The following is a 27728-nucleotide window of genomic DNA, read 5'->3' as shown; positions in this document are numbered from 1 at the left end:
GAGGAGCCATTGGACATGGAGAACCTATAGCCTTCTATCTTGGCACTTTGACTTGAATAAGCAGCATGAGGACTCGTTGGTCTCACCCCCTCCCTGGGCCACTGCCTCATCTTATGTGGAAGGAGCACTGTGGCTGTTCTGACACTTCCACCCAAGGCCTGGCCCCCACTGCCCAAGTCAGCTACTCCGAAACCCTGCTATTGCCTGGTCTGAAGGGGAGTGAAGATTCCAGTCCACACCTTAGGGAAGCCCCTGGTGTGATAGAGGGGGTAAGAAATATACACACACAGAAGCCACTAAATGCTTACCAAAATAGAAATAAGCGTGCCAGCGAATGTGCTAGGAACTGGGTTCCTGAGTGATGAAGGGAAGGAGTAAGGCTGGAAGGTGACTCGACTGAGATGCTTCTAGAAGCAACATCCAAACTGCCTTCTGCCCAGGTGAGCATCCCTGGCCGACCTCACGCTGTTCCTGTCTTGCCTGAAAGAAACCCCACCCCTGCCGTGCTCAGCCCCCCAGAGCTCAGGAGAAACGAGCTAGTTTTCTCCCAGAGGCTGGTGCCAGTTTAGTCAGCACATTTCACAGATCCACTGGCACCCGTGTAGTGTCTTATTTTAAGCTTAACATTTGAAGATGGGAACTTTTCCCCCCTTCGATGTGTGGCAAAGAGATCCCAATTTATACATAAGCACAGTGGCTAAGCCAGTGCATCAAGGCTGCTTCTTATAATTGGCAGGTTTATTCCCTGGTTCCCACTAAGAGGTGTGCGGCACGGTCCTTTCCATGCATGTGCAGCTGGGGAAAGGCAGGGCTAGTGCTCTGGCCCCATCCTGTCCTCTCTGCATTTTCCCACCCACCGGCCTGTGTCCTGCACCCTTGGATACCATAATGTGTCTCAGATGCCAGGAACTGGGTTTCTCTCGTGGGCCTGAGGTTCTCCCAGGTCACCTGTTCCTCCCTCTTCGGCCCTGCTGCCTTCCTCTCCCTCTCACCCCCAGTCTCACATCATTCTGGAACTCTCAAAAGTCAAGGCTCCCATCCCCCATATTCAGCTGGGGGACTGAGGAGGGCAGACTGCATATTCGGCCAGAGAGTCCATTGACCTTGGGTTATGTCCAAACCAGATTTCCGTCTTGGAACATTCGGAGCTTGGACTCGACTCTGAGCCCTTTCATTTTACACTATAGATGATCATTTGGACTTAGAAACCACATTTCTCAGAAGGTGCCTGTGCAGGTCCCTTCATCTCTGGGGGAGGAGGGGTGGACCACAAAGGGTTCACTTTGCATGAGGGTTTGACTTTGTCCCTGGGCCTTTCTGACATTTCCCAACCCTCTTCTTCCCAGACTCTGCTTATTCACATATTTAAATCCCAGTTCCAATTTTCTTCCATTGTAACAGACACCAGCCATTTTGGCCTAGTTTATACCGTATAAGAAGTGTTGTTCAGTTAAGCTGGATTTGACCAGTCAGGGACAAGCATTCATTTGACAAAGGATATTTTCTTAAACTGGTTGGGATTCTTTAAATAGCAGCACCCCCAAAGCGCTGAAGTGTTACTTTTCAGATCATTAGCTACATAAATCAGAAGATGGAGACAAAGTAGAAGGAAAAGCAGGCAAATTGTTGAGTACCAGGCTGTGGCAGGTCTTTGAAAAATGAAGAGGAACATTTAGAATTAAGAGAGTTAGTGTGGGAGAAAGGAGAATGGTTCCAAAGGACCGTTGCTTTACCAGTGAGGATTCCCAGGTATGTGAGAAGTGAACATCGTGTGGGCTCACCCCTCAGAATCTTCTAGAAGCTCTCGAGGAATACACACTTTAAGCAGATGCTATGAGATGAACACTGCAGAGAAGGCAGGCAGGGAGCTGGGGCAACATAGGGCAGGCGACCTAACTTCATCCAGAGAGTCAGGGAAGGCTTCCTGGAGGAAGTGACAGTGAAGCTGAAAGCTGGAGGATGAGGAGGGATTAGACAAGTAGAGATGGGGTGGAGGGTGAGAGAGACAGTTATTTCTGCCATTATCTTGACAAGCAAGATAATTCCGTACCCTGTAGTCTTCCCCTGACTTAAGTTTCACCACCCAGTTGTTTCAACATACCCTGTTTCTCTCCAGATTTTCTACTCCTCAAAAAAAAAAAAAAATCCTCTTTCTCCTATCACTTACGTTAGTTTTGTATGGACAGTGGCCAATGGGGTGGAGGGTTTTTCAGTTCTCTTTTTCTGAGTCCCGATATCGCAGTATCCAAAATTGTTAACAATGGCCTTGTTCCCCTGTCCTTGTGTTTAACTGTCCATGTCCCCCTTTTGGCCAAGCAGATTGGAATGTTTGGTGGCACCTCTCTCCCAGATTGAGACCTCATATCTCTGCAGAGGTCAGAACACTGAAGGGGTAGGCCTGAAGGGAAGACGTGATTTTTCTTGTGAGCCAGTTGTCATGTGGGTGGCGTTGGCCCCATCCCCATTCTGTCCTGAGACACAGCTCAAGCACAAACCATTGTTCATCCTGGACCTGCCAGGGTGGCCCCAGAAATGGGCTAATGGTTACTAGGCGAAGTGAGTAGATAATCTAGGCTGCTCAGGAACCAACATCACCAGTGAAGATGTAATTCGAGGTGCATTTTAATGGTACAGAACTTTGAACCAGGAAGTACAGCATCTTCACTCTTCATATGTGGTAATCTGTATTAATCAGCTATTGCTACTATAGTGCTGTGTAACAAACATCTACAAAATTTCAGTGGCAATCATATCCATTTATTTTTAGGGATCTGCTGTTGCCCGGTATTTGGCTGGTCTAGGCTGCTCTTGACTGAGGCAGTTCTGCTTCTCGCTGCAGATTTGGGATCAAATGGGAGTCAGCTGACACAGACTAGACTCTGCTCCTCATTCCTCTCATCCTCCTTGGACCAGGATGCTAGTCAGGGCATGTCTCCTCACAGTCACATTAGAAGCACCAGAGGGTAAACGGAAGCACATAAGGCTGTTGAGGCCTGGGCTTAGGACTGGCACACTGCCACTTCCTCCCACTTGTGTCATTGGCCAAAGCAAGTCATATGGCCAAGCAACACCGAGAGCAGGGAAATACACTCCTCCCATGTCAAAGGTATGGCTGCAAAGGGACGAGTGAAGAACTGGAACTAAACTCAGTCCGCACCCCCTCTCCAAAGGCCAGCACCTCATGCAGTTCAGACTTTAGTAAAAGGAACAAGGAAGCGATGGCGGAATAGTTGTCATTGTCACAATCCATCACAGATCTTTTCCCTGGCCAATAATTATTTAATGTTCTTAATGAGTTGGCAGTGTTTCCAGCATGTCGTCTGAGTTCATTTTTGTGCTGAGTGCTTTAGGGGACATCAGAAAGGAAAGCCCTGATTCTCCCTTCAGGAGAATCACGATCCTTTGAGGGATAAGGTTTGTGTTCCAAGACAAAGTGGGGGCGAGATGATTCTCAACTGTTTCATGCAGACTGTGGAGTTCAGAGAAAGGAGAGACCAGCACAAACCAGAAGAGAATGGAATAAGCGGAGAGGAGTCACACTAACACCTAGTGAGCTCTTGCTACATGCCAGACACTGTGCCAGACCCTCCCATGCCTCACTCGCATGACCATCCAGAGAGGTATCAGGATCATCCCCACTTAACAGATGAAAAAAACAGACACAAAGAGCTCAAGCAACTTGCACAGGGTCACCTCTTTGATAAATACTGGAATTAGGATTTGTGTCCAGCTCTTCCTGCGATCCCCAGGGCCCATAGCCAGCCACCCGAAGGGAAGGGGAACGGCAAAAATAGACAGATGTGCAAAGAGGACAGCTGCCAGGGGGCGGGAGCTGTGGAGGGGACCCCAGGCACGTTATGAACTATAAATGGTAGCAAAGATAGGATGTGCGATTTGGCCAAGGTCCTGCAGCAAGATAGGTTGGAGGCTGGGCTGGAAATTCTGGCTGTTGGCTCTCTTTCCACTTTTCCCAGTATCAGCCGCATTCTGGGCTCTCTCCACCCGTCTGTGCGGCCACGCCTGAAGCATTTCCCTCTTGGAAGAGGTGCAATCCACTGGCATTGAAGCTGGGTGGACTGGCTCCCTCTCTCTATCCATCTCTTTCCTCCTTTCCCCTGCCACGTTCTGGAAAGGGCAGCGTGAGGGAATGTGGGCAGGTTGCACCAGAGATATACATCTGAGAACTGAAGGAACATTTATTTTTAATTTAGACTTAAAAAGAAAAAAGGAAGTTATAAAATATCTGCTCTTGCTCCTGGGATTGTGCAGATGGTGCTGCGTGTTGCCTAATAGGGAATGGGGCTGGCGTCGTGTGCTCCTGGCCCCACCAGCCTGACTGTAGGTGGGATCCCTATTCCCTTTGCTCAGCCTCAAATGGCTCGCTCAGGCCCGTTTGGACCCTCCCCAGACTCCAGTCTGCTGATTTTCTAAACCTCCTCCTTCAGTGAGGCCAGTCTCATCAGTTCTTGGTCCTGTGAGCTAGCATGCATGTGTACACACATGCGTGCACACACACCCACATGTCAGTACCCTCTTACCTCCTCTTTCAGCAGATAGCCAGAGCACACGAACCTCTCCAAACTCCTGTTTAGATGTTAGAATTTATCAGCTTTACACACACCCGAGTACCTGAGTAAACCATCTTGTCATTTTCATGCCCAGGTGTTATAAAGGACATTAGCATACATTTTCCTGTTTGGTCTTTATGTTTATTGTGGTTAGGTATTCTATAGCTCTCTTCTCTGGTATCCTCCGCTGGGAGCAGCATGGAACTTGGTGCATAGAAGATGCTCGAAAATAGGCATGGAGTCTCTTTCTTTGTGCTCAGGAGGATGACCTGGAGAAAAAGCCCCTAAAATCAGAGAGTCAGGGCCCCCAAGCCAGGAAACAGGAGACCTAACTCTTTCTGTAGTTTGCTGTGAACCCTTGGGCAGATCACTGAACTTCTCTAAACCTCAGTTTTTCATTTGCAAAATACAGAAAGTAATCTCTATTTAGTTTAAGTCCCAGTGTTATATTAAGGATCATGGTAAGTGACATAGGAAAATACTTAGCAAAATCAGTCAATCAATCTATCTCTTTAGGAAAGCATGAGGAGTCAGAGGTGCCCAGCATGAACATCAGGCCTGTGTTAGGGCAGGAGGTTGGAACAGGGGGCTGGTCAGGGTTGACACGGTGAAAAACTCCCTGGTTACAAGCCGTGTGTGTGTGTGTGTGTGTGTGTGTGTGTGTGTGTGTGTGTGTGTGTGTGTTACATAGTCTGGGTACCAGATTAATTTAGGGCTGGAGTTCCTTCTGGAAAAGATTTGATATCACATAAAAAGATGCATGACGCAAGATAAAACAAATGAGAAAAAAAAGAGTAAACAATTGAAGATGAAAATGAGACAAAAGGAAGTTTAGGGAAGGAAAGATAAGATGAAGTCAGGAGTGAAGTTTGGACACAAAATGCATACCATGAGGATGTGTATACTCGGTAGATATGGGCCATGGAGATCTGGCTTGACCTTGACAGTCACTGCAAATAGAGATGCAGTTAAATGCCCAGTGTCTGCAAGACTGTTGCAAATCAGACGCTCTGAAGTACACTTTCTGACCCCAAAAGGATTCAGAAGGGGACCGTTGCTGCATCTTGTGACACTTTTGGTGGCCCAAACACAGTTCAGGGGGTATAACGGACTTGAGGAGGAGAATACAGTGTCATTCATAACACACCAATGTTTATACAAACCGACAGATGAGGGGGACGGGTACGTTCCTAGCAGTGGAGAACGATTTTCATTTCCTCAGGCTTTGGGAGGCAGGCAGACATGCACAAGTGCACATATATGCATGCCCGTGAGTGCGCACGCGCACACACATGCTGGCTCATGCTGTTCCCAGCTGCAGGCCTCTCTAGGTTCAGCTTCCTCTTTGTGATCTGGCTTGTGACTGGAGACCGCCTGAGGGAAGCCCTGGGTTCCCCACGGTACTCTTCTCATCTGGGCTAGTGTGGGGGATTCCCTTCACAGACCATGGGGCTATCTCTACTGACTTAACAGGTATACTTGGAACCCAAGAATATAATTTAAACTGAGATAGGACCTCCAAGGTCAACCCCTTCACTCTATAGGTAAGACAGCTAGAGCCTTAAAGGGGACTGTCTTCTAGCGATCACACAGGGACTGAGCTGAGGCTAAGACCCAGGGTCTCCTGATGCCCACTCTAGTACCCTGAGCTGTCATAGCAAAGAAAAATCAAGTTGGGAATCTCATTTTGGGGAGAAAAATATAAGATAATTCCTCACTGGAGCTATGCAATGGCTTTACATTATATAATTTGATTCAAACTGATATGGGCCAATAAATATAAATGTGTGTACGTGTTCTCTGTTTTAAAACATTTTAATGTTTAAAACATGATTTACTAATGCTGCTGAGGATGTCTAGAATTTGATTTACTGCATAGAATTGAATGTTTATACTTGTTCCTTACAGAAATTCTTGCCAAAGAGCCATTTTATCTACAGGAATAATAAATAAGTCAATATGTGGATGGTTGTGCACATTTTTTCCATATGCAGCAGTACTTGGTAGATGTTAGTTTGCACACAAGCACTCAAAAGGTAAACTTGGGAGACACACATTGATCCCTGAAGTCTGGGGTTTGGCCAGTACCAAGATTAGACAATCTTGTCTTAAACCAAAAAACAAAATCAGTGAATCTAGGTCTTAGGTGATATTTGGGCTTTGGGAATATTGGACTCACACCTATGTAACCATACTTAGCCTAGCCATATGGATATATTTGCTCATTCATTCATTCATTCACTCATTTAACAGGTTTTTATTAGACATCTATGTTGCATTCGATAGCTTAAACATGGTGTAGGTTTTGCTTCATGAGAGTTCAGAGATAACAGATATAAATTTCCCCCAACTTGTATTGTAAAGCACTGATGGCCCTTGAAGTGATTTCCATTTAACCCTCACAAAAATCCTACTGGATGGCTGGAGTGTGAAGGAGCCAGATTAGCTGAGTGGAAGTGAAGGCGTTCCTTTGGTTTGCTTTTTGGTTTTTACTGTTCTGCTGCCCATCAATTATGGATATAATACATGTCCACTGTTAAAAAGAATACAGAAGTATTCAAGAAGAATGTAAGGTATCTATATGCTGTGCTATGGATTTTTTCATGCTTGGAGATATGTACGTATATGCGTATGTGGTTATATATAAGATGGGATGTTTTTCGTTACAAAAATGGGTTTATACTGTAATATAATTCTGCAGCTGGGTTTTTTCATTGTACACTGTCTTCTTGTGGGCAGCAGTTTGTAAGTACACATCATCCACATCAGTTTATATGGATCCAACTTGCGCTTGTAAATTTTACTATGTGATTTTTCTTTGCAAAAGTGTAGGATGTTTCTTTTGCCTTCTTCAGCTTTCTCCCTCTCTCTGTCTCTGTCATTCTCTCTCTCCCATAGGTGGTCGGTCTTCTCTTGCCCAACCAGACACTGGCATCCACTGTCTTCTGGCAGGTAACAGTCTCCTGGCAAAGAGGGGCTCCTGGGGGAGGGCCCAAGTGCTGGTTAAAACTCCCTGCCCCAGTGTCTCCTCTCCCATCCAGCCTCTTGGGGAAAGTGACTCCACTTCCTACCTCTCCCCATCCCAGAAGCTACTGGGAGAAACCCCAGGACTTTGGGCTCTGCTCTCAGGTCCCCAACAGTCCATGTGTCAGGCCATTGTGTATCATTTTAACCTTTGCACGGAGGTGATGGGAGCCAGGCTGGTGCCCTCACCTGATGGCTCGTTGGTGGCCACCCACTTTGCCTCTTGGCTGCTTGTTCCATGGCCAGTGACCTCAAGGCCCACAGCCTCTTTGACATCAGCCTCACACAAATCTATGGGGAAGGTAAATCCACCCCACTCCAAGGTAATGAGGGGAGTGAAAAAACATCACAGACCCTGCTCTCTGCTCTTGGAGAGAGTCTGGGCTGTGGCTCTCTGACAACAGTGGAAGCTGTATGTGTGTGTCTGTGCAGAGAAGGAGGGGAAGGAAGAAAAATCTGTCTTTGGGAGAAAATATCAGTCTTCCCTTAACAGAACTCTGGCTGTACCCATCCATGTCTGGGTGCTGCAGAACACTGGGGTATTTTTGAAAGAGGTTCAGGGCTGCCAGTCATTTTAGGGGCCCAAATGTCCACCTCTTGTCTAGTAAGTAATGTAATAAGGATGAGGTAGCAAAGGCAGGGGTCTGTTTGCAGCAGTGAGCGTGATAATTCCAGAAGATGGTGACTGTCTGGATCGGGAGGGACTGTTGGAGCGGGCAGGACCAGTGTCCTGGTTTGCTAGAAACTGAGGGCTTTCTGAGGACTGAGGATAATCAGTGCTAAAACTGGCACCATCTCAGGCAAACCAGGATAGTTTGTCATGCTAACTAGTGGGACAGATGAATCTATTATGAGCTAGTGACCCACGTCCTTCTGGAGGGATGTGGCCTCCTGGGCCTGGGCCTGGGCCTGGCTTGTAGGGAGGTGATCACACTTTCTCTGACTTCTCCTCTCCCCCCGTTGCCTCTCAGTGGCTGAACCAGAGCCACAACGCCTGTGTCAACTATGCAAACCGAAATGCTACCAAGGTAAGCGCTACGGACCACCACCCAGTGGCGGGAGGCAGGCCAGGGGTGACGTTCATACTCCCTACAATGTGACCTGCCGCTTGTCAGGTTAAGCATTGCCCTCCTATAGGCACATTATTTAAACTGCCAACCTTTCAGGAGCGGCTCTGCTGGGGAAGGACTGTTCACATGAAGTGAAGAAGGCCCGTAAAATGGGAGTGCGGTGGGGATGGCTAAAGAGATGAGCTCTGCTGGCTTCAGAATTCTCCGTGGGCAGCTCTTATAGCCAATATTGAATCAGGACAGCATCAGCCACGTGGAAACTGAATTTCCCTAGAGCGTTCTCCAAGCTTACCTGGAAGCTGACTCGGCGGCCCTGGCCTGTTGACTGCAGAGCTGAAGGGTGGCTCTTGAGAGTCACTTCCTCCACTCTCCCCTGCACTCCAGGGACGAGCTTACGATGGAGGCTCAGTCATCCTGTTGCCCAGGAAGGGACTGGGCCCCTGCTCTCCTTTGGTCAATTCTCTCATACTGAGGTCCAGAGGCAGGAGGTGGGGAGGAGGAGTCTAGGTCTTCTTGCAGGGAAGGGCTGTCAGTTTGAGTAGGAGAGGGTCTGGGCATTTTCTAACCTTGGGGGCTGGCCTGGAGGTAGGAACTTCCAGGCCTGATATTCAGAGGATGTCCCCTCCTGCCATCTGAACGGTCAGTCCACATCTTGCTCAGATGCTTCATACTCGTACGTCTCTGCTTGTATGGCTCCTGTTTACCTTAAACCAAACATCTCCAAAATTGCCATTGTAGTATAGTTGAAGGCAAGTTCCTCAGCTCTTTCTTAATTTTCTGCATTGCAACTTGGGATACATTTTTCCACAGAAATATTGAGCAACTGTCACCTATTGGCATGAAAGCACAGTCGCTGTCTGGGTTGACGAGGCCTGTGAGAGCCAGCCAGGTTTTAGCCAGCCTCAGCACTGCCATTTCTACCTAGGAAGGGCTCTGGTGCCAAACAGCCCACTTACAGCATGTAGTCTTCCTAAACTGAATCTGCTTGCCCCAGCCCTAAATGACCCATTTGGCCCTTGCTATTTTCTATCTCCAGCCAGCAGTGTCTACCAATGACTTTTCTAGAACAAGGCAGTGTAGTGGGCCCTTTGGCCCTTTGGCCCTTTGGCCTCTGAACATTGCTGCCTTTTGTTTCCATGTTTTGACTTGTGCTGGGGCGTTCCCAATAGCTCTGGCTTCCAGAGGGACCTCTTCCTTCTTGCCCAAGCCTCCGAGTTAGGGGACAGGAGTGCCCCTTGCTGGCTGGGGCTGTTTGCAAGTGTGGAGTGTGGGAGCCTTGGGCGCCCAGTGGGCCTGAAATCCTCTGTCTTCCAGCCTTCACCTGCATCCAAGTTCATCCAGGGCTACCTAGGAGCTGTCATCAGTGCTGTCTCCATCGCGGTGAGTACTGTGCCCGACTCCCCTCACCTTCTCTCAGTCCTGCTGCTCTTTGGCTGCCCGATCCACACCCCGCCCCGGCCCCCACCACCAGCATCTTCAGCCAGACCTTGTGTGAGGATCAGATCCAGGAAAAGGGTGAGGGAGACAGGTTTCTGTGGGTGGGCTGTCAAGGCAGGCTTTCTAGGCAGAGGAGAGAGTAGAGCCTGATGACTTTTCAATAGAGAGAGCATAAACCAGTGCTCCAGGTTTCAAAGAGCAGGCGGGGAGGTGAGATGGTGCCTATGGGTGAAGTGTAGGGTTGCCCACTCCAGCCAAGGGCAGAATATCTGTCCTATAGGGCCCCGGGGTTATCTGGCACTCTTCTCAGAGGAGCTGGTCATCATGCTGAGTAACACAGTGAAGCAGGAGGCGAAGGGCTCGAGAATAACCCACAAAGTTGGCCCAAACGCCAGATCCTCTTGTTCTTCGTTTGAGCTCCTGGGGTACTATTGCCCCCTCTCAGTAGCCTTGGTCATGTGGTCACATGTCTAGTCCCTCCTGGAGGCCTATAAGCTCCTCAAGGCAGGGGCAATAGGCTCCTTGTGAGTCCCATAGGACTTTGAAAATAGAGCAGCTGTTAAGTAGGGGAGGTTTGTAGACCGACTATGTGGGTGTAAGGATGGATCCCACATCAAGGCAAAGGACAGGTGACACAGTGAGGGGCCTGGGCCAGTGCCAGAGTAGAAGCCCAGGCTCCTGGGATAGGACCTTGACTACACTTGTCCTACCCTTGGGCCCAAGCTGGCTTCTGTGTGGCACTCCCTAGGTCCCAGCTGGCTGATCTCCTATCGCTGACTCTAGGGGCGAAAGTCAAGTCACAACTTTGTTATTCTATTCATTATACAATAAATACATGCAATTAGTGAGAAAATTAGAAAATTCAAATTAAAAGATGTTCACATGTAATCTTTTTGTAAAACCCACTTCCTTCATTTTTCCCATGTCATTACATAGATATGATTGTTCACAACTAGGCGCTAAACCATTGTACCAACACTGTCATTTACTTCACTTTCCTCTAAAGTAGGGATTGAGGGTTGTTCCGAAATGGCCTCCTTTATTCCACTCCCACATAGACAAGATCATCTTCAAATAGCTGTTGGGTGGGGCGGCGGGGGGGTGTCCCCATTTCATGCCCAGGATCACTCTTCTCCCTGAATCCTTATGTCTCTCCCCAAGCAAGAAGCCAGACATTGCCAACTCCGTTTAGATGGCTGGCGGAGGGACTGCTAATCCCGCCCTTGTGATCCTGCAACCCAGCACGAAACTTCATTTGCTTGGGGTCCTACACACTGGGGAGCCCTGATTCTGAGAGGTTGCTGGCCAAGGTCAGGGGCTCTTGTGAGAGAGGGGAAAAGGCTGTCATCTCTTTCTTGCTGATGTCACCTCCTCTTCACTTATGACAAGAGGAGCTGATGGCTCAGCCTAGTTTAGCAGCTTGAAAATCCCACTTTCCTTCTTTGAGATTTAAGGGTGGGGAGAGCTGGAAGGAGAAGCCACACTGGGAGAATGTTGAGTGGCTCTGATGGGAGGGGCTTGAGGGAAGGGGATCACTGTCCTGGTGGGACTTCCTCCTTCTGCAGGCCAGGGGCCCCCATCACAGGGACATGGCATCTTTTGAGGGCCCCGGGCTCTGTGCACCCCTAGTCCTTGCTGTCTCACCCAAAGGGCCCTCAGTCATGGATCCCAGCCACTTCCTAGGGTCAAAGCTAGCCCACATGTGAGGTGAGCATTCTGAGGCCCAAAGCCTAGCAGAGTTACTAGTGACTCAGGGTCCTCCAGGGCTCTCAGAGCCAGAGTCTCACCCGCAGGGAATGGGGACCTTACACTGGGCTGTCACGGCCCCCCAGGAGACATATGCGGGGGACACCCTCCTTCCTTCTCCCTGCCTAGCTACAGAGCCCTCGAAGAGGCTTTTCCTGACCATGCCAGCCCACACTCTTTTTCCCTTGCCGAGAATCCTAGAAACTTCTATTCTTCCCCGGCTCTCACTCAGTTATACCCGCATCCTGTCCTCTCATTGTTCCACTGGCTTATAAGTTAACCAGGGACAGACCCTGTGTCTTCTCCCCAACGAGGGCGGGGGGCACAGAGCACTGCTCCATAAATACTTGTTAATTAGGTTGCTGATTGATTGCTGGCCTCGGGAGGCCCCTCTCCTCTCTGATCCCCGAGTCTCAGCGGTGGCGGCCTCCCTGTGCCTGCTTCTTCACACAGTGAGGGTCTAACTCCGGCAGATGGAGTGGAGTTTCTGACTTGGAAAATCTGCAGCTTGCTTGCTTTCCTTTTGTGTGTGTAAATTACAAAACCTCCAAAGAAAGAGGCTTTATTTTATTTTCCTTTCCATTGTTCTGTGGAACCCCAGGCCTCGCGGCCTCATTAACTGATCTCTGCTTCAATTAGTGACAAATCCCCTCCCAGGGTGAGCCTGTTAGGAGGAGATGACCTGCAAACAAGTGTCAGGGCCCCAGTAGTTGGCCCAGCTCTAGCATTAATTAAAACGAGTCCCTACAAGCAGGAGGCATGGATGGGGGGCTGACAGGCCAAGGGCAGATCCCAGGATGAGCTAGAGTGAGGGCCAGGCCCAGGGAGTCCATTCAAACCCTCCTCTCTGGACTCTGCAGAGCCCTTTTCTCTCTCACTAGAGTCTATGATCTTGGCCAGCAATCTACAGAATTAGGGTCCCCCGTTGGCATATCCCCAAAGTGAAGTTTCATGCTGGTGGCAGGACTATGAGTGTGGGGTTAGCAGCCTTTTGGTGAACCCCCTAAATAGATTTGGCAATGTCTGGCTTCTTGCTCAAGAATAAAAAAGAAATTTCATCTTAAGTTATTTTTGAGATCTAACAGTTTGCTGTCTTTCAACAAAGGAAGCCTCCATCAGTCTTCGCTGTGTTTTAGTTTGGGAGTTGGTGTGGGGCACTTCTGTGGTCAGCCCCCACTGGCTGCAGGCTGCACGAGGGTGACGCATTCACTCGCTTCAGGGTGCATATGTGCCAGGCACTTTGCAGACACTGAAATGCAGATGCACAGACTGGTGTGTCCTTCAAGATGCTGAGAGGGGAGGCTGGGACACTTTATGCTATAACCAGAATTATGATGAAGGTGACCCTTGGGTGTGGTGGGACCCAGGGAGGGGCCCCTAATTCACACAGGGCTGACTCTTATAGGGTAGACCGGAGACAGGCGTGTGTTTCAGATAGAGGGCACAGCACATGATGAGAAGGAGAACATGACAGCTCCTAGAAGCTGTCAGAAAGTGAGTGTGGCTGCTCTGTACGGAGAGACAGTGACGAGGTGACAATGAAGCAGTGGGAGTCGCAGGAGCCGGTCATGGAGCACTGTAAAGCCAGGAACCCCTGCCTGAGTTCAGGGACCCATGGCACTGTAGGTGGAATGGGCAGAAGTGGGCTGAAGAAGTTGTGGGCAGTTAGCAGGCCCAGCAGATGGACCACCTTCCTGGACTCAGGGCCTGGGTTGAGAGTGGACTTGGGGTGGGAAGGAAGGCTCAGGGCTAAAGTCCGCTCTGGAGCTGGTTGGTAGAGCTGGAGTACGAGAGTTGCTTCATTCCTGATCCTCAAACCCTTCACTTCAGCCAGGTCTTCACTAGCTGAGGACTTTCCCTTTTAGGGCCGCAGTGACTTCCATTCCCAAAGGATCTGGGCCCTTGGGGGTCTTTTCCGTACAGGATGCAACGATGTCTGTTAACCTTTACTATTAGACACCGTAGTACAAGGAAGTGTCCCAGGGGATCCCTAGGCGGAACCCCTCCCCCTCCCAGTTCACATTGCTTGCTCCTTGTCCCCATGATAGTCAGACAGGCAGATTATCATAATGAATAATGCTTATGGAGTGCCAGGTACTGTTTAGGTGTTCATCTCCATTTTACAGATGAGGGAACTGAGGCAGAGCTGGGATTCAAACCGAGGCTCAATCTCATATTGTTCTGCTAACACAGGACCCTTTGTTCTTTCTGCTCTCTGTGTGTCATAAAGAGGCAGAAAAGCCAGGCAGTATTCTCAGCTTCCAGGCTTCAGTAGCTGTTACCAGGCCCCCAGGTAGACAAGTCCCTCCTCAGGGACCCCAAGAACAGTGGGGTCTGGAAAAAAATGTTTGAGAGGCTCTTTAGCTATAACAGGGTTAGGCCCTCAGCTCACCTTCATACTTGGTTCCTGGGCCTGTGGTTTCTGGCCACAGTCAGGTCAGCAGATGTCTTTGTCCCTGGTCCACAGTATACGCTGCCTCCTGCAAGGCACACTTAGCTGGCTCTGTGGTCCAGGTATATGTCAGGTATTCTCTGTGGTCGAGGATATGCCTCGGTGTTCTCTGTGGTCTAGGGTGTACCCCAGATAGTCTCTGGTTCAGGGTGCACTTTGGGGTATTCTCTGTGATCAAGAGTGTGCCTCAAATGTTCTCTGTGGTCGGGGGTGGACCTCAGGGTGTTCTCTGTGGTTGAAAGTGTACCTTAGGGTGTTCCTTGTGGTCCAGGGTGTACCTCAGGCCCTGCTGGTCTTCCCTGGGCCTAATGGAGGAAGGAGGCCAACAGCTTGAGAATCCTGGACCAGACTATTGTCTTGCTGCTTTCACTAGGAGTGGTTTCTGGGTTGGAGGGCCCATTGCATGGACCCTGTAACAGAATCTGAAGTGTTCCAGAAGGCTGCAGATGGTGATGCTGGCAGTGGTTAATCTGACACGAATGTCAGCTGTGTATGTTTTCTGGAGAGGACAAGTTGTTGTCTTTTCCTACATGGAAGGGGTCTAATGTAATTGATTTCCCTACAGGTGGCCAGCTGGTCTCTGTGGGTCATGGTTCAGAGGTCAGGCCCGGTCATTAGCAAACAAACCACTCACTCGCAGCTGGAGCTGACTGGAGTTTCAGCCTGTGCATGACTGACTGTGTCCCACTCACTTTGGCCCTTTGCTCCTGTCAGCCTGGTTAGGGTTGCAGGAAAATTAGAGAATCATGGGACACTTAGTTTCCAAGAGTTTATTCTACAATTAGCGCTCTCTGGTGGGGATTTTTGGTACTGCAGTTTTTTTGTTTTTCGTTTTTTCACCTGCCCCATCCCTTGCCCTGCAGGACCCACACAAACCCCTGACCATTTGGTAACATTATTACCACCCCCTCAGAGTGGATCTAAATTTTGACCCTCCTTTCAGCATGCCGCCTTCTCTGTTGTTCTCCAGGGCCCTTGGCCTGCCTTATGGCAAGTGCCAATAGAGTCCACAGAGGGGGCTGCAGATGATCAGATGATAGTTCATAGTTCTGAAGCCTGCTGAGCCCCTCTGCTTTCTAACCTGGCTGCCTCCGACTTGCCCTTTGGGCCTCGATCGGGTATCCCTTTTCTCAGGAGGCTTCATGGCCCTTGGGGCCACCCCTTCCAAGCCACAGACACCTCAGCTTCCACTCAGGTGCCCTTAGACCTGCATGTGCAGCACGTGGCACTGGTGGAGCTCTGTCTGCTACAGTGGACAGCAGTGACTGCACAAGGCCAGTCTCCTTGTGGCTCTTTTTTTTCCCCTCCTGCTTCAGAAATCACGTGATTTATTCTAAACACATTTGTTAAGCACCTCATTTCACCAGGCACCAGGAAGTCAGTGAGGAATGAGAGACGGAGCATCTGAGCCCAGTGCTTAGAGCCTATTGGGAGCGGTATTTGGTAAAGAGGCCATAGGTAAAAATATTTCTTTGAAATTCAGTTTTTTAACCACACACATGTATTGCTTTGATTTACAACATTTTAAGAAGGTAAATGAATATGTACTTAGAGACCATGACAGGTACATGGAAGGAAGAGTTCCAGGTTCTGTGAGAGCCTATTAAAAGGGAGCTCTGAGCAAAGAGGAGGAGGCCTCTCTGAGGGCCAGACATTCAAGCTGAAAAGCGAGGAGGCCAAGGGAGGGGGCAGTGCTTGGAGGCTCTGGGGGGAGAAATGGGGCCTGAAATGGGGGCCGTGGGGGTTGAAGTAAAAGAGAGAAAATTGTTTACTCAGAGGAGCCAGGACATTGGTGAGGTAGCTAGAGCCTTGCAAGCAAGGCCAGGTGGTCACGCAAGGCTGTGAGGGTCTCTAAGTGCAATGAGAAGCCAAGGAAAGGCTAAAGCAAGTTGGTATCCATTGTTAGGAGACCACTCTGGCTGCTATGTAGAGTGGATTGGAGGAGGGCAAGAGTGGAAGCAGGGAGCTGAGTTAGAAGGTGGGCCGTCATCCAGGGAGAAGAGACTGGTGCTTAAGCTAAGTGGTGGGAGCAGAGAAAGATATTCAAGATATCCAAGAGATGGGACAGGTAGCTCTGCAGGATGGGTTGGATGTGGGATGGCAGGTGTGACATGCGCTGGGAGGGGCTCCTGTCTGGGAGGGCTCCTAGGTGTGCAACAAGAGGAGTGAGCTGAGAATGGGAGAGTACGATGAGGCGCGAGTGAGAAAAAGCAAAATAACCTTGGTTTGGGGTGTGTGAAGGTGGAGTGCCTGAAGGCCCCTGAAACAGAGGCATCCCACAGGGGATTGGGCTGGAGGAGAGGACACAGCCTGGGTGAGAGAGGGCTGCATGCATTGCTCAAGCCCTATCTGGTGTCTTCTGGCTGGCCTTGTAGAAATTAAGCTGCTATTGGCCAGGAAAAGACATTGATACCTAAGGAGACAGCTCTCAGGCATGTAGCTCATGATGTTAAATGTCTTATGTCATGGAGCTCCCACCCCAGTTCCCAGCACTGGTCAATACTTATCCCCATTGTGGGGGGTTGTCAGGAAGCTAGTCTTCTGTCCTCTTCCTCGGCTCCTGTCAGCTGTCTATGGCAAATTCACTAGCCAGGGAGCCGGAGCTTAGAAGTGGCCAGAGAAGATTCACTGCTTCCTCAAGCCTTTCCTGATGTCCCGAGGACCCTGGGCTCTGGCTTCTCCCAGGACCCCCGTCTGCTGGCCACATGGGAATTCTTGTGCAAAATCCACACCCTGTTTGTTTTCCCCTCCACTCAAATGGAGCCCCTGTTTGGTTAATTTCTATTTTGTGGCTTATTTGGAGGCTGTTAAAACAGACCCTAGGGGACCCTCAGCAGTGATTGTTCCATATCTCATTATCTTTCCCAAACCTGATTATTAGCTCAGATTTTTCTGATCGCTAGCTGCTGTTTATGATGAGTTGTGTGCCATTAATGCCAGCTGGTTCCCTTAAACAGGACCCACCATGCCAGGGAAAACGAGCTGGCATTCAGAGCCACCAGCTACTTGGCTTTTTAATTTTAATGGGCTCCACCAAATGTTCCAGGCCAAAGGGCCAGCAAGGAACCAGAACAGACGGGCTCCAAACCCCTGGGACTGTAGCCCGCCCAGTTCTTTCTTAGGCTTTGGCCATCCTAGCTGCTGGGACAGTAGGCCTGGGCTGGGAGCTGCAGGGGGAGCACAGGTGAGTGGCCACTTATCTCCCCCATATTCATGCTTTTCTGCCACCTGGCCCATCATCAGGGGATGGGCGGGGTGGGCTACACAGGAGCCCAAAGCCTTCTCCCCACTTTGCTGGTCCTCAGCTTCTTCCCTGGACTCCGGCATGTTGGCCATGCCCTCAGAAACATATGTGTCCCTCACTCCATTTGTGCTGGGAAAATGCCCATGGGCTTCGAGGAAGGGGAGGCAGGAAGAGACCTGGGACCTGGGCATTGTTTTCTCTCTTCTTTCCTTCTCCCTAACCTGGGTTCCCACATTGGGTAGGAGGAGGCAGGCTGGGTCCCTCGCTCTGGACAATACCATCCCAGCCAGGGACGGGAAGGCTTGGGGGAGGGGGCGGTAAGTCCGAGTGTTTGCTATAAGCAAAGGCCACTACACTCCAGCCCTGCCCACCCCCAAGAGGCTGTCAGGGGAAGGGGCTGAGCTCCCTACTGGCTTCTTGGGGGGCTCCTGCCCCCCACCCCTCCAGCCCGCAGCATCTTTTCAGTTGAATGTGTGGGGTTTTGAACGCAGACCTGATTTCCAGCTGTGGTGGTTGAGGTTGGGTGTTCAAAGGCCATGTCCTCCCTGACTGGAGCTGCCTTCGGTGTTCACTCCTCTGGGCCTGGTCTTTTCAGGGAGGCTTTTGCTCTGCAAATAGCCAATTTTAAATGGCAGTCCTACATTAAAGCAATCCTTGTTGCGGTAGAAAACAATTGGAAAGTGAATAGAACAGTGGTTAAGAACGAACCACTGGGTTTGCAGATGTCGGTTTCAGTCCTAGCTCACCTGCCTCATAATAGCTGTCTATCCCTGGACAAAGTTACTTAACCTCTCTGAACCTGCCTGAACTTCTCTAAATCTGTAAGAAGGGGTAATGCCCTATCTAAAAGCTTGTAGTGGGAATTTAATTAAGGTACTTTATGTGGCTTGGCATCAGCAGGAGGCCTGGCATCTCCCCACACCCCTTGCCTCTTTCTCCTCTTCATCTCCGATACTCGCCTGCCTGTCCTTCAGCCTGTTCCTCTGTACTTTCCCTATCCACACTTTATGGCAACATGTTCCCTGATATTTGGGGGCCATTCCTGAGTCACAGAAATACAGTCACTCGCTGCCGAGAGCTGGGGGACCTGGACTTGACAAGTTCCATGTGCGTGGCAGGGCAGCCCGGAAGCAGGGCAGCGTAGGCTGGCAGTTCCCCTGCCCGCCCCACCAAACCACTGAAGTGTGTCCATGCTGCCACGCATCTCCCTGCCTCCCAACCTTCCCTTGAACAAGCAGAGACAAGGACTAGACTCTGAGCCTCAGTTTGAGGCTTCAAATGGAGCCCAGGTACCCAAGGGGCCAGGCTGTGCTTGCCTGGCAGCACTCTGGCTCCATGGGGCCCTGGGCTGCCCAGGGGCTGGCAGGCTGGCACTCCCTGGCCTCCTGAGTCGCTGGGCCATTTCTGCAGTGCCCCATTTTGACTGCCGCAGGTAGTCACCCAGTCACCCTGGAGGCCTTCCCAAAGCTCAGCACCTTTCCCAACAACGCAGAAGGTTGAGGCCAGAGCCACGGCTATGAGTGCAGGTGGCCTGCGGAGCCAGCAGGTATGTCAGACCCAGAGCAGGAAGCTCCAGGTCCCCTCAGACCAGGAATTATCCACAGGGCAGAGGGCAGGGGCTGGCTCTGGCCTCAGGCGAGGGAGCAGAGGCCTCTACATATCTGACTTCTGGTCTGGACACATGCATCTTGCCTTTTCTCTCTCCATGCCTATGCTCATGCTGTTTGTCCCACCAAAAGGTTTTTCTTCCTCTGCCTAGACTAATCCCACCTCTTCTTCCAGCCTTTCTGATCGCTCCATCCTTTCATCTGTTGGTTCATGCATTTATTCCTCAGTCACACTGTATTCAGCATGTACTACATGCCATCCACTGCCCTAAGTGCTGGGCACAGGAAGATGAAAAAGGCACGGTCCCTCTCTCACAATCTGGCAGGGACATCATCACACGCATGAGCAGTGTACTGAGTGCCGGGAAGGAGGGACTGGTGATGTGCAAAGGAGGGACTTTCTGCGGGGGAGAGGCGACATCGTTCTTAAATAGCTTCATTTATTGAGTCCTCCTATGTGCCAGGCTCAAGCTAAACACTTATATACATTTTTATAGCAGCCCTGGGTTGCTGTAGATATGACTTGCCCTTTCTACAGACAAGGCAACTGAGGCAGAGGTTAAATGACTTCATGACTAAAAGGAATCCCACTGTTAGTAAGTGATACTGGAGGTGAAGCTCAGAGGTGAGCCTTAAAAGAACAGGTGTGGACTGAGCACAAAAAGGAAGGAAGGCGTCTTGGGCATAGGAGCCAGCACGGGCCAAGGCCCCAGGGCTGGAAAGCTCATATCGCATCTGATAAGCAGCAGATTGGGCTTGAGGAAGGAGAACATGGCTCATTAGGGGTGTGGGGTAATGGAGGCCAAGACTGATGCACATAGGAGACCGTACCTTCTAGAACAGATCGTGGGGAGGAGCTGGTGGTGGTAGATGTGATTGGACTTGTGTCCTAGAAAGACGAAGGACAGCGTGGGGGTAGGCTAGAGTGGGGAGCGCCTAAGGCAAAGGCTAAGGGGCTCTGGTGTCCTGGGCTGAGCGAGGGGAGCTGGGGTCTGAGTGAAGATGACCAGTGAGCCCAGGATGTGCACTGCACCCCCCCACCTCACCCCTGTCCTGCAGCAGGCTGCTCTGCTGAGCTCTGCAGGCACCTGTGGATAGGTGTATAGCTCTCCCTCTTCTTGTGGTCTGGCCGGGCCCAAGCCTGGGTTCACAGTGGGGCCTCAGAAAGGAAGTAGGAATGAGGGGGTCCTAGACTTTATTTATTTACAGCAGCAGCCACGCCACCAACCTTTTCCCTCCCATGAGAGGCTGTGTGTGTGTGTGTGTGTGTGTGTGCGTGCGTGTGAGTGACTTTACCTCTCTCCCTCCTTCTCATGAGCCAGTTAACTGGAATGATGGGGCAGTAGTGCTTTAAACAGCCATCCTGGAGTTCCACAACCTGGGGTCTGGGGGTGAAATCGCAGGGGACACACGGCGCCCTTCACTTCCTGCCCCTCACCGCCCCATCTGCCCCTTCCTCCCACAGGCGGCTGCAGCACCATGCGCTTTTTCTGTTTTCTCTTTCCAAGGTGGGCCTTAATGTCCTGGTACAGAAAGCCAACAAGTTTACCCCAGCCACCCGCCTTCTCGTGCAGAGATTTGTGCCCTTTCCCGCTGTAGGTAAGGCCTGTAGGAGGCGGAGTGCGCCTGGGCGGGTGGGGCTGCGGGGCTCTTATGGAGCCGGCTGGACTGTGGTGGGGGCGGGGCATGTTCCCTGACAGGGACAATTTGACAAAACAAGCAGTTAGAAAGAAAGGCGACAGGTCTGGCTCTGTGCCCAAAATTCTGCATAGGGATTCTTAACCTGGGACCCCAGGCCCTTAAACCGCCAGTAGATAGAATGCAGTGGACCTTGTGAATATGGTTGGGGAAAATTTTACACTAGCCTCTAACTGAAATCTGACATTTCCTTCCATTATGAATGTAGACAGCAAACCATAGTAATGAGCAGGTCCTGTGACTGTCAGCAATAGATATCACAGATATTTTCGTGTCCCATTACAGTTGTTACAGAGATCTTAAAATGTTGTACATACTTAAATCAAAAGTTGTCCATAAATCAAAATTATATTAATATATCCACTGGTAAGTCTTGTTTTTTAATTCGTTAGGTAAAAAGCAAATCCATTACTATAACACAACATAAAAAGTAGTTTGACAACTTATTTCAGTGTAATTCCTTTAGAGTCCTATGTCTTTTATACATTTAGCGACATTATTCAGAAAGGGGCGCATAGGCCTCACCAGACTGTCCCAGGGGTTCTTGACACAAAAGAACGTCCACAATTCCCTCTGGTCTGGTGTTCCAAGCCCTTGGGTTTTGTGGGCCCTTTAGGTTTCGGGGGCCTCCACACACATCTAGGTAATTATGGGTGCACACATATGTGGGAGGGGTCTTGCTGCCTTCAGCTGAGTCCTTGCTGGTCTTGGAGCCTCTGAGCTCACAACGCGTGCCACAGGCCTGGGCCCAGGGATCCCACAAAGCCCAGCCTGGCTCTTAAGAGGCCTATGCCTTATTTGGGGAGAGGGTGCCACAGTGGAAAGTTTTTTGAAATTAAAAAGGAACAACATCAAAAGAAACATGAAGCAGTCTGCAATCAGTCATCAAAAGAGAAGTATAAGCCAGTGTTTGAAGCATGACATGGAGTTCTCCATATGATGCCAGAGGACAAAGATGGGGGCCAGCCCAGGAGAGGTGTGGGGTCCCATGACCTCTCTGATACCAAGGCTCAATCTGATCATCTTGGAGTCAAACCCAGGTGCATGGTCCAGATCTTGTTCTCCAGGTATCAGCTTCCCCATCTGTGAAATGGGGCACCAGTACCTACCTTCCTACAGCCTACAGCCCAGAACTGTGGGAGGATCGAAGAGACCACAGACCAGATTCCATTCATAGGAAAGTGCTTTGAAGCACTGAAAGGCCTCAGGGAGATCATTCTTGGGCAGCCCCCACTTCTTGGTGGCCCAGAGGCTAATGAACTCCCTGGAACAACCTCCTCGATGAGCCTCAGCTAACCCAGATAATTGCTATAGCAACTCCACACTTTTAATGAACTCTCAGCTATTTGTGGTGTGGGCCATTAATGGAATAACTCTTTAGATCTGACTTTGTTAACGGCCTAATTGAGTGGACACGGCTGCAGTTCTTGCGGTCCCCGCCACCCCGGGCTGGAGGGTTAGATGCAGCCTGAGAAGGGGGCAGCTCTCAGCTGCACTGAACTGGATCTGGGACTCAGTTGAGATGTAATCTGTCCTTGAGCCAAGCTTACAACAAGGACCTCACCAGGGCCCATTCCAGCCCTGCTCGCTAGCTGTCTTGCTGTGTGACCTTGTGGGGTGGCCTTAACCTCTCTGTGGGTCCTTCAGGAGGAGGGTTCTGCCTTCAGGTTTGACCCTTTCTGCCGTACCTACTTGAGACTTTCTGACCAGTCCCTCTTTGGGCTCCAGACTGATTCCTTTCCTGCCTTCTTGGCAAGGAGGAGCCTATAGGCCTCTCACACTAATTCAGCCTCTGTTGAAGGGTCCGGCGTTTCTGCATATCCCTAACCAGTTGCACAGGTTGCACACAGTGTAGTTTGCAGCCCTGACAGTCCTGGATCACCAGGATGCTGAGCGAAGCAGGCCTTTTCTGTCTGCTTCCTTAGGTCCGCTGTGTGCCTGCACCCCCTGCTCCATTCTCTCCCGCCCACGTGCAGGCTTCCATCTCTCTGGCCCCCAATGTCCGTCCTAGGCCCATCTGCAAATGGGCATTTGCTGACTCCCCTGATCAATGTTCACATGGTGGTGTACGAGATAAACAGGCATGCCCCTCACTCTCCTGGTCTTTTCAAGCCACCATCTAGTTCGTGTACTTGGCCTCCCTCCACCTTATCCGCAGGTGCCTTTGACCAGGACAGAGCATCTCTAAGCCCAGGTCCCACCAAGTGTGGACCCTTCCTTTCCACAGCAGGCTGAGCCAGACTAGGCCAGACCACTGTTCAGGCCACCGAGAGGCTTGCTGAGGATTTGCTTTACCTTGTTGAGGGTCCCTTGTCCCTTTAGACCCTGTCCTGATGGGAAGATAGGATTCCCCGAGCCATGAGTGCACAAGTAGGGAAGGAGGTTGAGGCAAGTGGAAGGGATTAGGTTAAGCTCTGTTTGTTGGGATATGTGTGTAGGAGGAGGGAGCAGAAGGGGATCCTGTGGGTGAGACAGGGGCCTGAGAGGCCTGTGTGACCTGTGCTCAGAGGCCACATTTATGTTCTGTCTGCCCTGGGCGGGCTGGAAACGCAGGCTCTAGGGGAACCAAGGGGCTCCCGAATGTCAGTTGCTTCTGCCCACCACTCTTCCCAGCTCCTCTTGCTGCAGTCTGAAGTCTGGGAAGTGAGAGGACACCTGTCTGCACTGGGTCCCACATGGGCCCTAGGGACAGACCTGCAACTCCTGGCACAGGACGCCTGGTTCTCGCACCTGATTCTGCTGCTCCCACCCTTCTATTACCTCGGACCAGGCCCTGTTCCAGCCACTTCCTATCCCACTGGGACAGCTGGACAATCACTGTAGGTCTACCCTGGGTTTGCAGAGCCCGGTACTCCCAGGGTTCCACAGTGCTCCTCATTTCCCCAGCAGATCTCTGTTTCCTTCAACTGTCCTCCTTCCCTCTCTGGGAAGACCCTGAGGCAGAGCAAGCCATCCCATTTTACAGAAGAATAAATAAATTCAGACTTGCTGAAAGTTATCCTGAGCTGGCCAAAGCCCAGGCCTCGAAGGAGCAGCCCAGGGCTACTTGGAGCCCACTTGAATAACCCCTCAGCCCTGCATCCAGGAAACAGGAACATGGTCCAGAGGCAGCTGGGGCTGCTCGGTGTCCCACCGGGAGCACTCCATCTCCAGGTTCACCCCTGGTTTTCCAGCTGAGGTTGTGCGTGCGTGCGTCCGTGCGTGCGTGCATGCATGTGTGTGCGTTTATGTGTGGAGTATGTCGGGAGCCCTGAGGACACTCACTGTAGCCACTTCTCTCCCTCAAGGTGATTTCAGAGCCTTGCTGTGCCCTGGTTTAGAACAGCAATCATGTGAGAAATCTCAGTTTCTATTTATACATGGACATGTTAGGAAAGATGGTGTGTGCTGGCATCGGAATCGATTGGGGACTGGTAATTAATTTGTTTAGACCTTAATTAATTCTCCAGTCCTTTCTTATTTGTGGACTGTCACGCTTAATTGTGTTCAAGAGCTCGAGCTTGGAGCAGGCCCTCCATTAATTGACGTGTGGTTGCTGTGAGGTGGAAGTTAATGGTTTGGGAGCTGGGCAAACAGTGTAATTAAAGGTCAATTGAGGAGGCTTCGGAAAAATACAAACCTCCAGGTCCAGCCACCAGTCTCCATGAGCAGGGTCCATTCCAGTGGAGGCAAGCCCCACAAGCAGCCTTCCCATGAGGCCTTGGGGTGGGAGCTGGCAGGAGTGGCCAGCAGAAGGGAGTACCAGGTCCTGGGTGCCATGGTGGGGCACCGGCGAGAGAAATAGTTACATCTTGTCAACAGAGGCTTTAGCCAGTTGCTGAGAGGTGGAGAGTTCGGGGGTCACCTGACAAGTGTGTCTGTGTACCCAGGCTTTGTGTATGTGTGTGTAGGGGGCAGGACAGAAAGCTCTGAAGGGTCGCCACTAGGAGGCCTGGGTGAATCCACACTGAGCAGGGACAAGCAGTGTCTGTGCTAATAAAGACCCCATGTGGGCTCTGAGCTCCCAGTGGAAGAAACCTGAGCCTCAGCACCAACCAGCAGACTTCCTTGCACAGGGAATGACCGTCCTGCATGGACCGGAAATGCCAGCCCCATCATTTTTTGCTGGGAAGTGACGTCTTTCTGTGCTGCCTGCAGCAGTCCCTTATGTTAAATGTCACAGCTTATTTCATCCCCATGAAAAAAATCCCAGTATTCACCAATCTCTTCCCCAGGATGTTTGGGCAGCCTTTGGGAGGAGGTCTTCTGTTAGCTCATGCTGGTGTGCCCCGTTTCTGCCCCCACCTCTGTGCTCCCCTCCGCCGCCAGGCCACATGGGTCTTGGTGTCATTGACTCCTTCACTTCATTGTTCTGCCTTGGTGTTCTATCCACCCTGCTTTCCTCATCTGAAAGGTGGCCACAGCAATGTGCCCAAGCCCTGAAGGTGAGTCCCCAGACCTGCTCCTCTCCCGTCCCTCCTCCCATGTGCTTAGAAGACAGCAGGTACACCTGTGTCAGCCGTGTCCTTGGCCTCATGACTTACACCCCCTCCATCCAGGTCAGTGATAATGTTGTAGCCATGGCCTTTAGGCTCTTCTAGAGATCCATGAGTCTCTTCCTCCACCTGGTCCCTGAGCTCGCCTCCACTCATACCCTATCGTAGCTGTAGTGAATCTTAAGATCCACTTCCTGCCTTTCTCACTGGGCCCCAGGCCTTTGCACATGGCCCTGCTGGCTGGAGTCCCCACATTTCCCCACTACCTCAGCCACGCCCTCTGCCTTCCCTTAGTCGCCAGGCCTTTGTTCCTCAGCTCAGATACCACTCCTTCAGGAAGCCCTCCTTGGTAGCCCCAGTCAGGGTTAGACCACAGTACCCTGTGTGTGCCTCTGTCTATCCCAGAACTACCTGTTTTGTTTCTGAGTCTGCCTCCTTCATCAGACTGTGAGGTCCCCAAGAGAAGGACTGGATCTCATTCATCACCAACCCCCAGGTCCCTTGTGTACCTAGCACACAGTCAGTACTCAATGTGGATTTGATCAGTGACCAAATGAGTGCTTTGGTGGAAAACGTTTGCAGTTGGGTACTCAAAGTAGAACACTACCCTGGTGACACTGGTGATCAGATTCTGTAGCTACTTGGACATTTATTGTTTTTTTTTTAAATGTTTTTTGAATGTTTTATTTTTGTTATGTAAGTTTTCACCATCACTGTAATCCACCAATCAGCAGGCCTGGAGTGGGTGACCTACGAGCCTTCCACTTACCAGGTCCTCCTGGGCACGTTCTCCAACCTTGCTGGGTTGGATTTGGAAATATGAGTGGGCTAGGCTGGGCTGGGTAGGGCTGGATGCCAGAATTGGCGGCAGCCCCAGAACTGGCATGGGCCCCCAGTGTGTGTCAGGTCCCAAGAAGACATGGGGCCAAGTCAGCCACAGGGAGGTCTCCAGTGGTGTGTCCTACTGCTCTGTCTTCAGTCTTACTCCCCAGTTATTTATAACTGCCTTGGTCAGAGGAAGCCTGTGGGTTACGTTCAAGGGGCAGGGACAGCAGCTTGGCAGTGATTATGAGTTAATAGACAAGAGCACTAGGATCCAAAAAGATCTCAAAAGGTCTGATGGAAGGCTTGCTGTTTAAAAAAAAAAAAGAAAAGAAAAGAAAAGCAGCTGCACAGTGTAGTGGTGTTGAGACCTGACTTGGCCAGAGTACTTAGGATAAAGAACCGGATCTGAAAACCGGACAGTCTGTTATCGGAATGAGCTGCCTGACTCCTTGGTCAGGGAAGTGTCCGAGTAGCAGTCTGGCCCCAATGCTGTGAGAAGCACTCATGTGTGACCAAGTCACCTCTTTCTGGGCAGCTTGCCCAGGACCTGGCATATAGTAGGTGTTCAGTGAATGTTTTTAAGCTTCCAATTCAGAGTTTTTATAATTCCTGAAATCAGAGGGCAGAGAAGTCCAGAGGCAGAGAAAGTGGGGAGGCACAAGGCAGGGGAAGTGGGATTATGAATGTGTAAGGGAGGACCAGGGCCTGGGGCCTGGTTGGGGTAGGCCAGGCCCGTTGAAGGGGGAGGGGAGAGGGCACGCTGGGGCCTTGGATATTAGCTTAAATTCAAGTACTAGCGGATGGTTAATGGAGAACCACTGAAGGATCTCAAGCTAGGGAGCAGCTATGATAAAAGGAAGCTTTCCAGAAGATAAATGTGTTAGCAGGAATCTTTTATCAAGAGATCCTGAACTTCAGAGTCAGCCTACACCTAAATTTACAGGCTGATTTTTCAATCCAGAAATTCCCACTCCTGAGTTTGTGACACTTCAGTGAGGGGTGTGAAATTCTCCCCAAATTCTCCAGCTATTTAAAGGAAAATCCGTGCCATATAGCACTGCTCTCAGGCAAAATAATGAGGAATATGGTGGAATCAAGGAAATATTAGGGTGTACATCCTTGTTTGATAATCATCATTCTCTAAAAGTAGAGGTGTGATTTGAGTGTGTGTGTGTGTGTGTGTGTGTGTGTGCACATGCATGCATGCATGAGTGTGTGTTTGAGGTGGTGGTATACGTGCATGTCTGCTTGGAAGTACAGTGACAAGGTCTGCCGGAGACCTGAGAACCTGGCTACAGTGGTTGCCTCTGGGAAGGGAGTGAAGCTAAGGGTCAGGGGTTGGAATTATTTGCGCTTTTATGTAATTTGAATTGTTTACTGCATTCATGTGTTACCTACAAAATAGGAGAAGGAGGGATGGAGGGAGGGAGGAAAGGAGGGAGAGAGAGAGGAGAAGGACTGTCCAGTGTCAGTCTGGAGCCAAGATGGGAGCACAAGTCTCCTGGTTGCCGTTACAGTGTTTTTGTTTTTGTTTTAATAAAAATGGTTCTTTTTTTTTTTTTTCTGATAATACACGATTGTT

At 50.5% G+C, this 27728-nt stretch overlaps 1 protein-coding gene across 6 annotated transcripts in view; it reads left to right on the top strand.

Annotated features, from left to right (window-relative positions):
- Positions 1–27728, top strand: part of SFXN5 (sideroflexin 5) — a 106233-nt gene that overhangs the window by 45310 nt on the left and 33195 nt on the right. For 5 of the 6 annotated variants that reach the window (XM_016130599.2, XM_036225206.1, XM_036225202.1 and 2 more), the window contains exons 7-10: positions 7467–7520; positions 8564–8620; positions 9977–10042; positions 20657–20747. In XM_016130599.2, coding sequence (XP_015986085.2) covers positions 7467–7520; positions 8564–8620; positions 9977–10042; positions 20657–20747 — 268 coding nt within the window. Of the gene's footprint in view, positions 1–7466; positions 7521–8563; positions 8621–9976; positions 10043–20656; positions 20748–23459; positions 27322–27728 lie in introns of those variants that run through there. The other variant, XM_036225203.1, reaches the window with a different exon arrangement.

Source organism: Rousettus aegyptiacus, unplaced genomic scaffold, assembly GCF_014176215.1.
Source record: "Rousettus aegyptiacus isolate mRouAeg1 unplaced genomic scaffold, mRouAeg1.p scaffold_m13_p_7, whole genome shotgun sequence".
NCBI lineage: Eukaryota > Metazoa > Chordata > Mammalia > Chiroptera > Pteropodidae > Rousettus > Rousettus aegyptiacus.
Note: the sequence above shows the minus strand (reverse complement) of the source record. Positions and strands in the feature narration are given on the sequence as shown.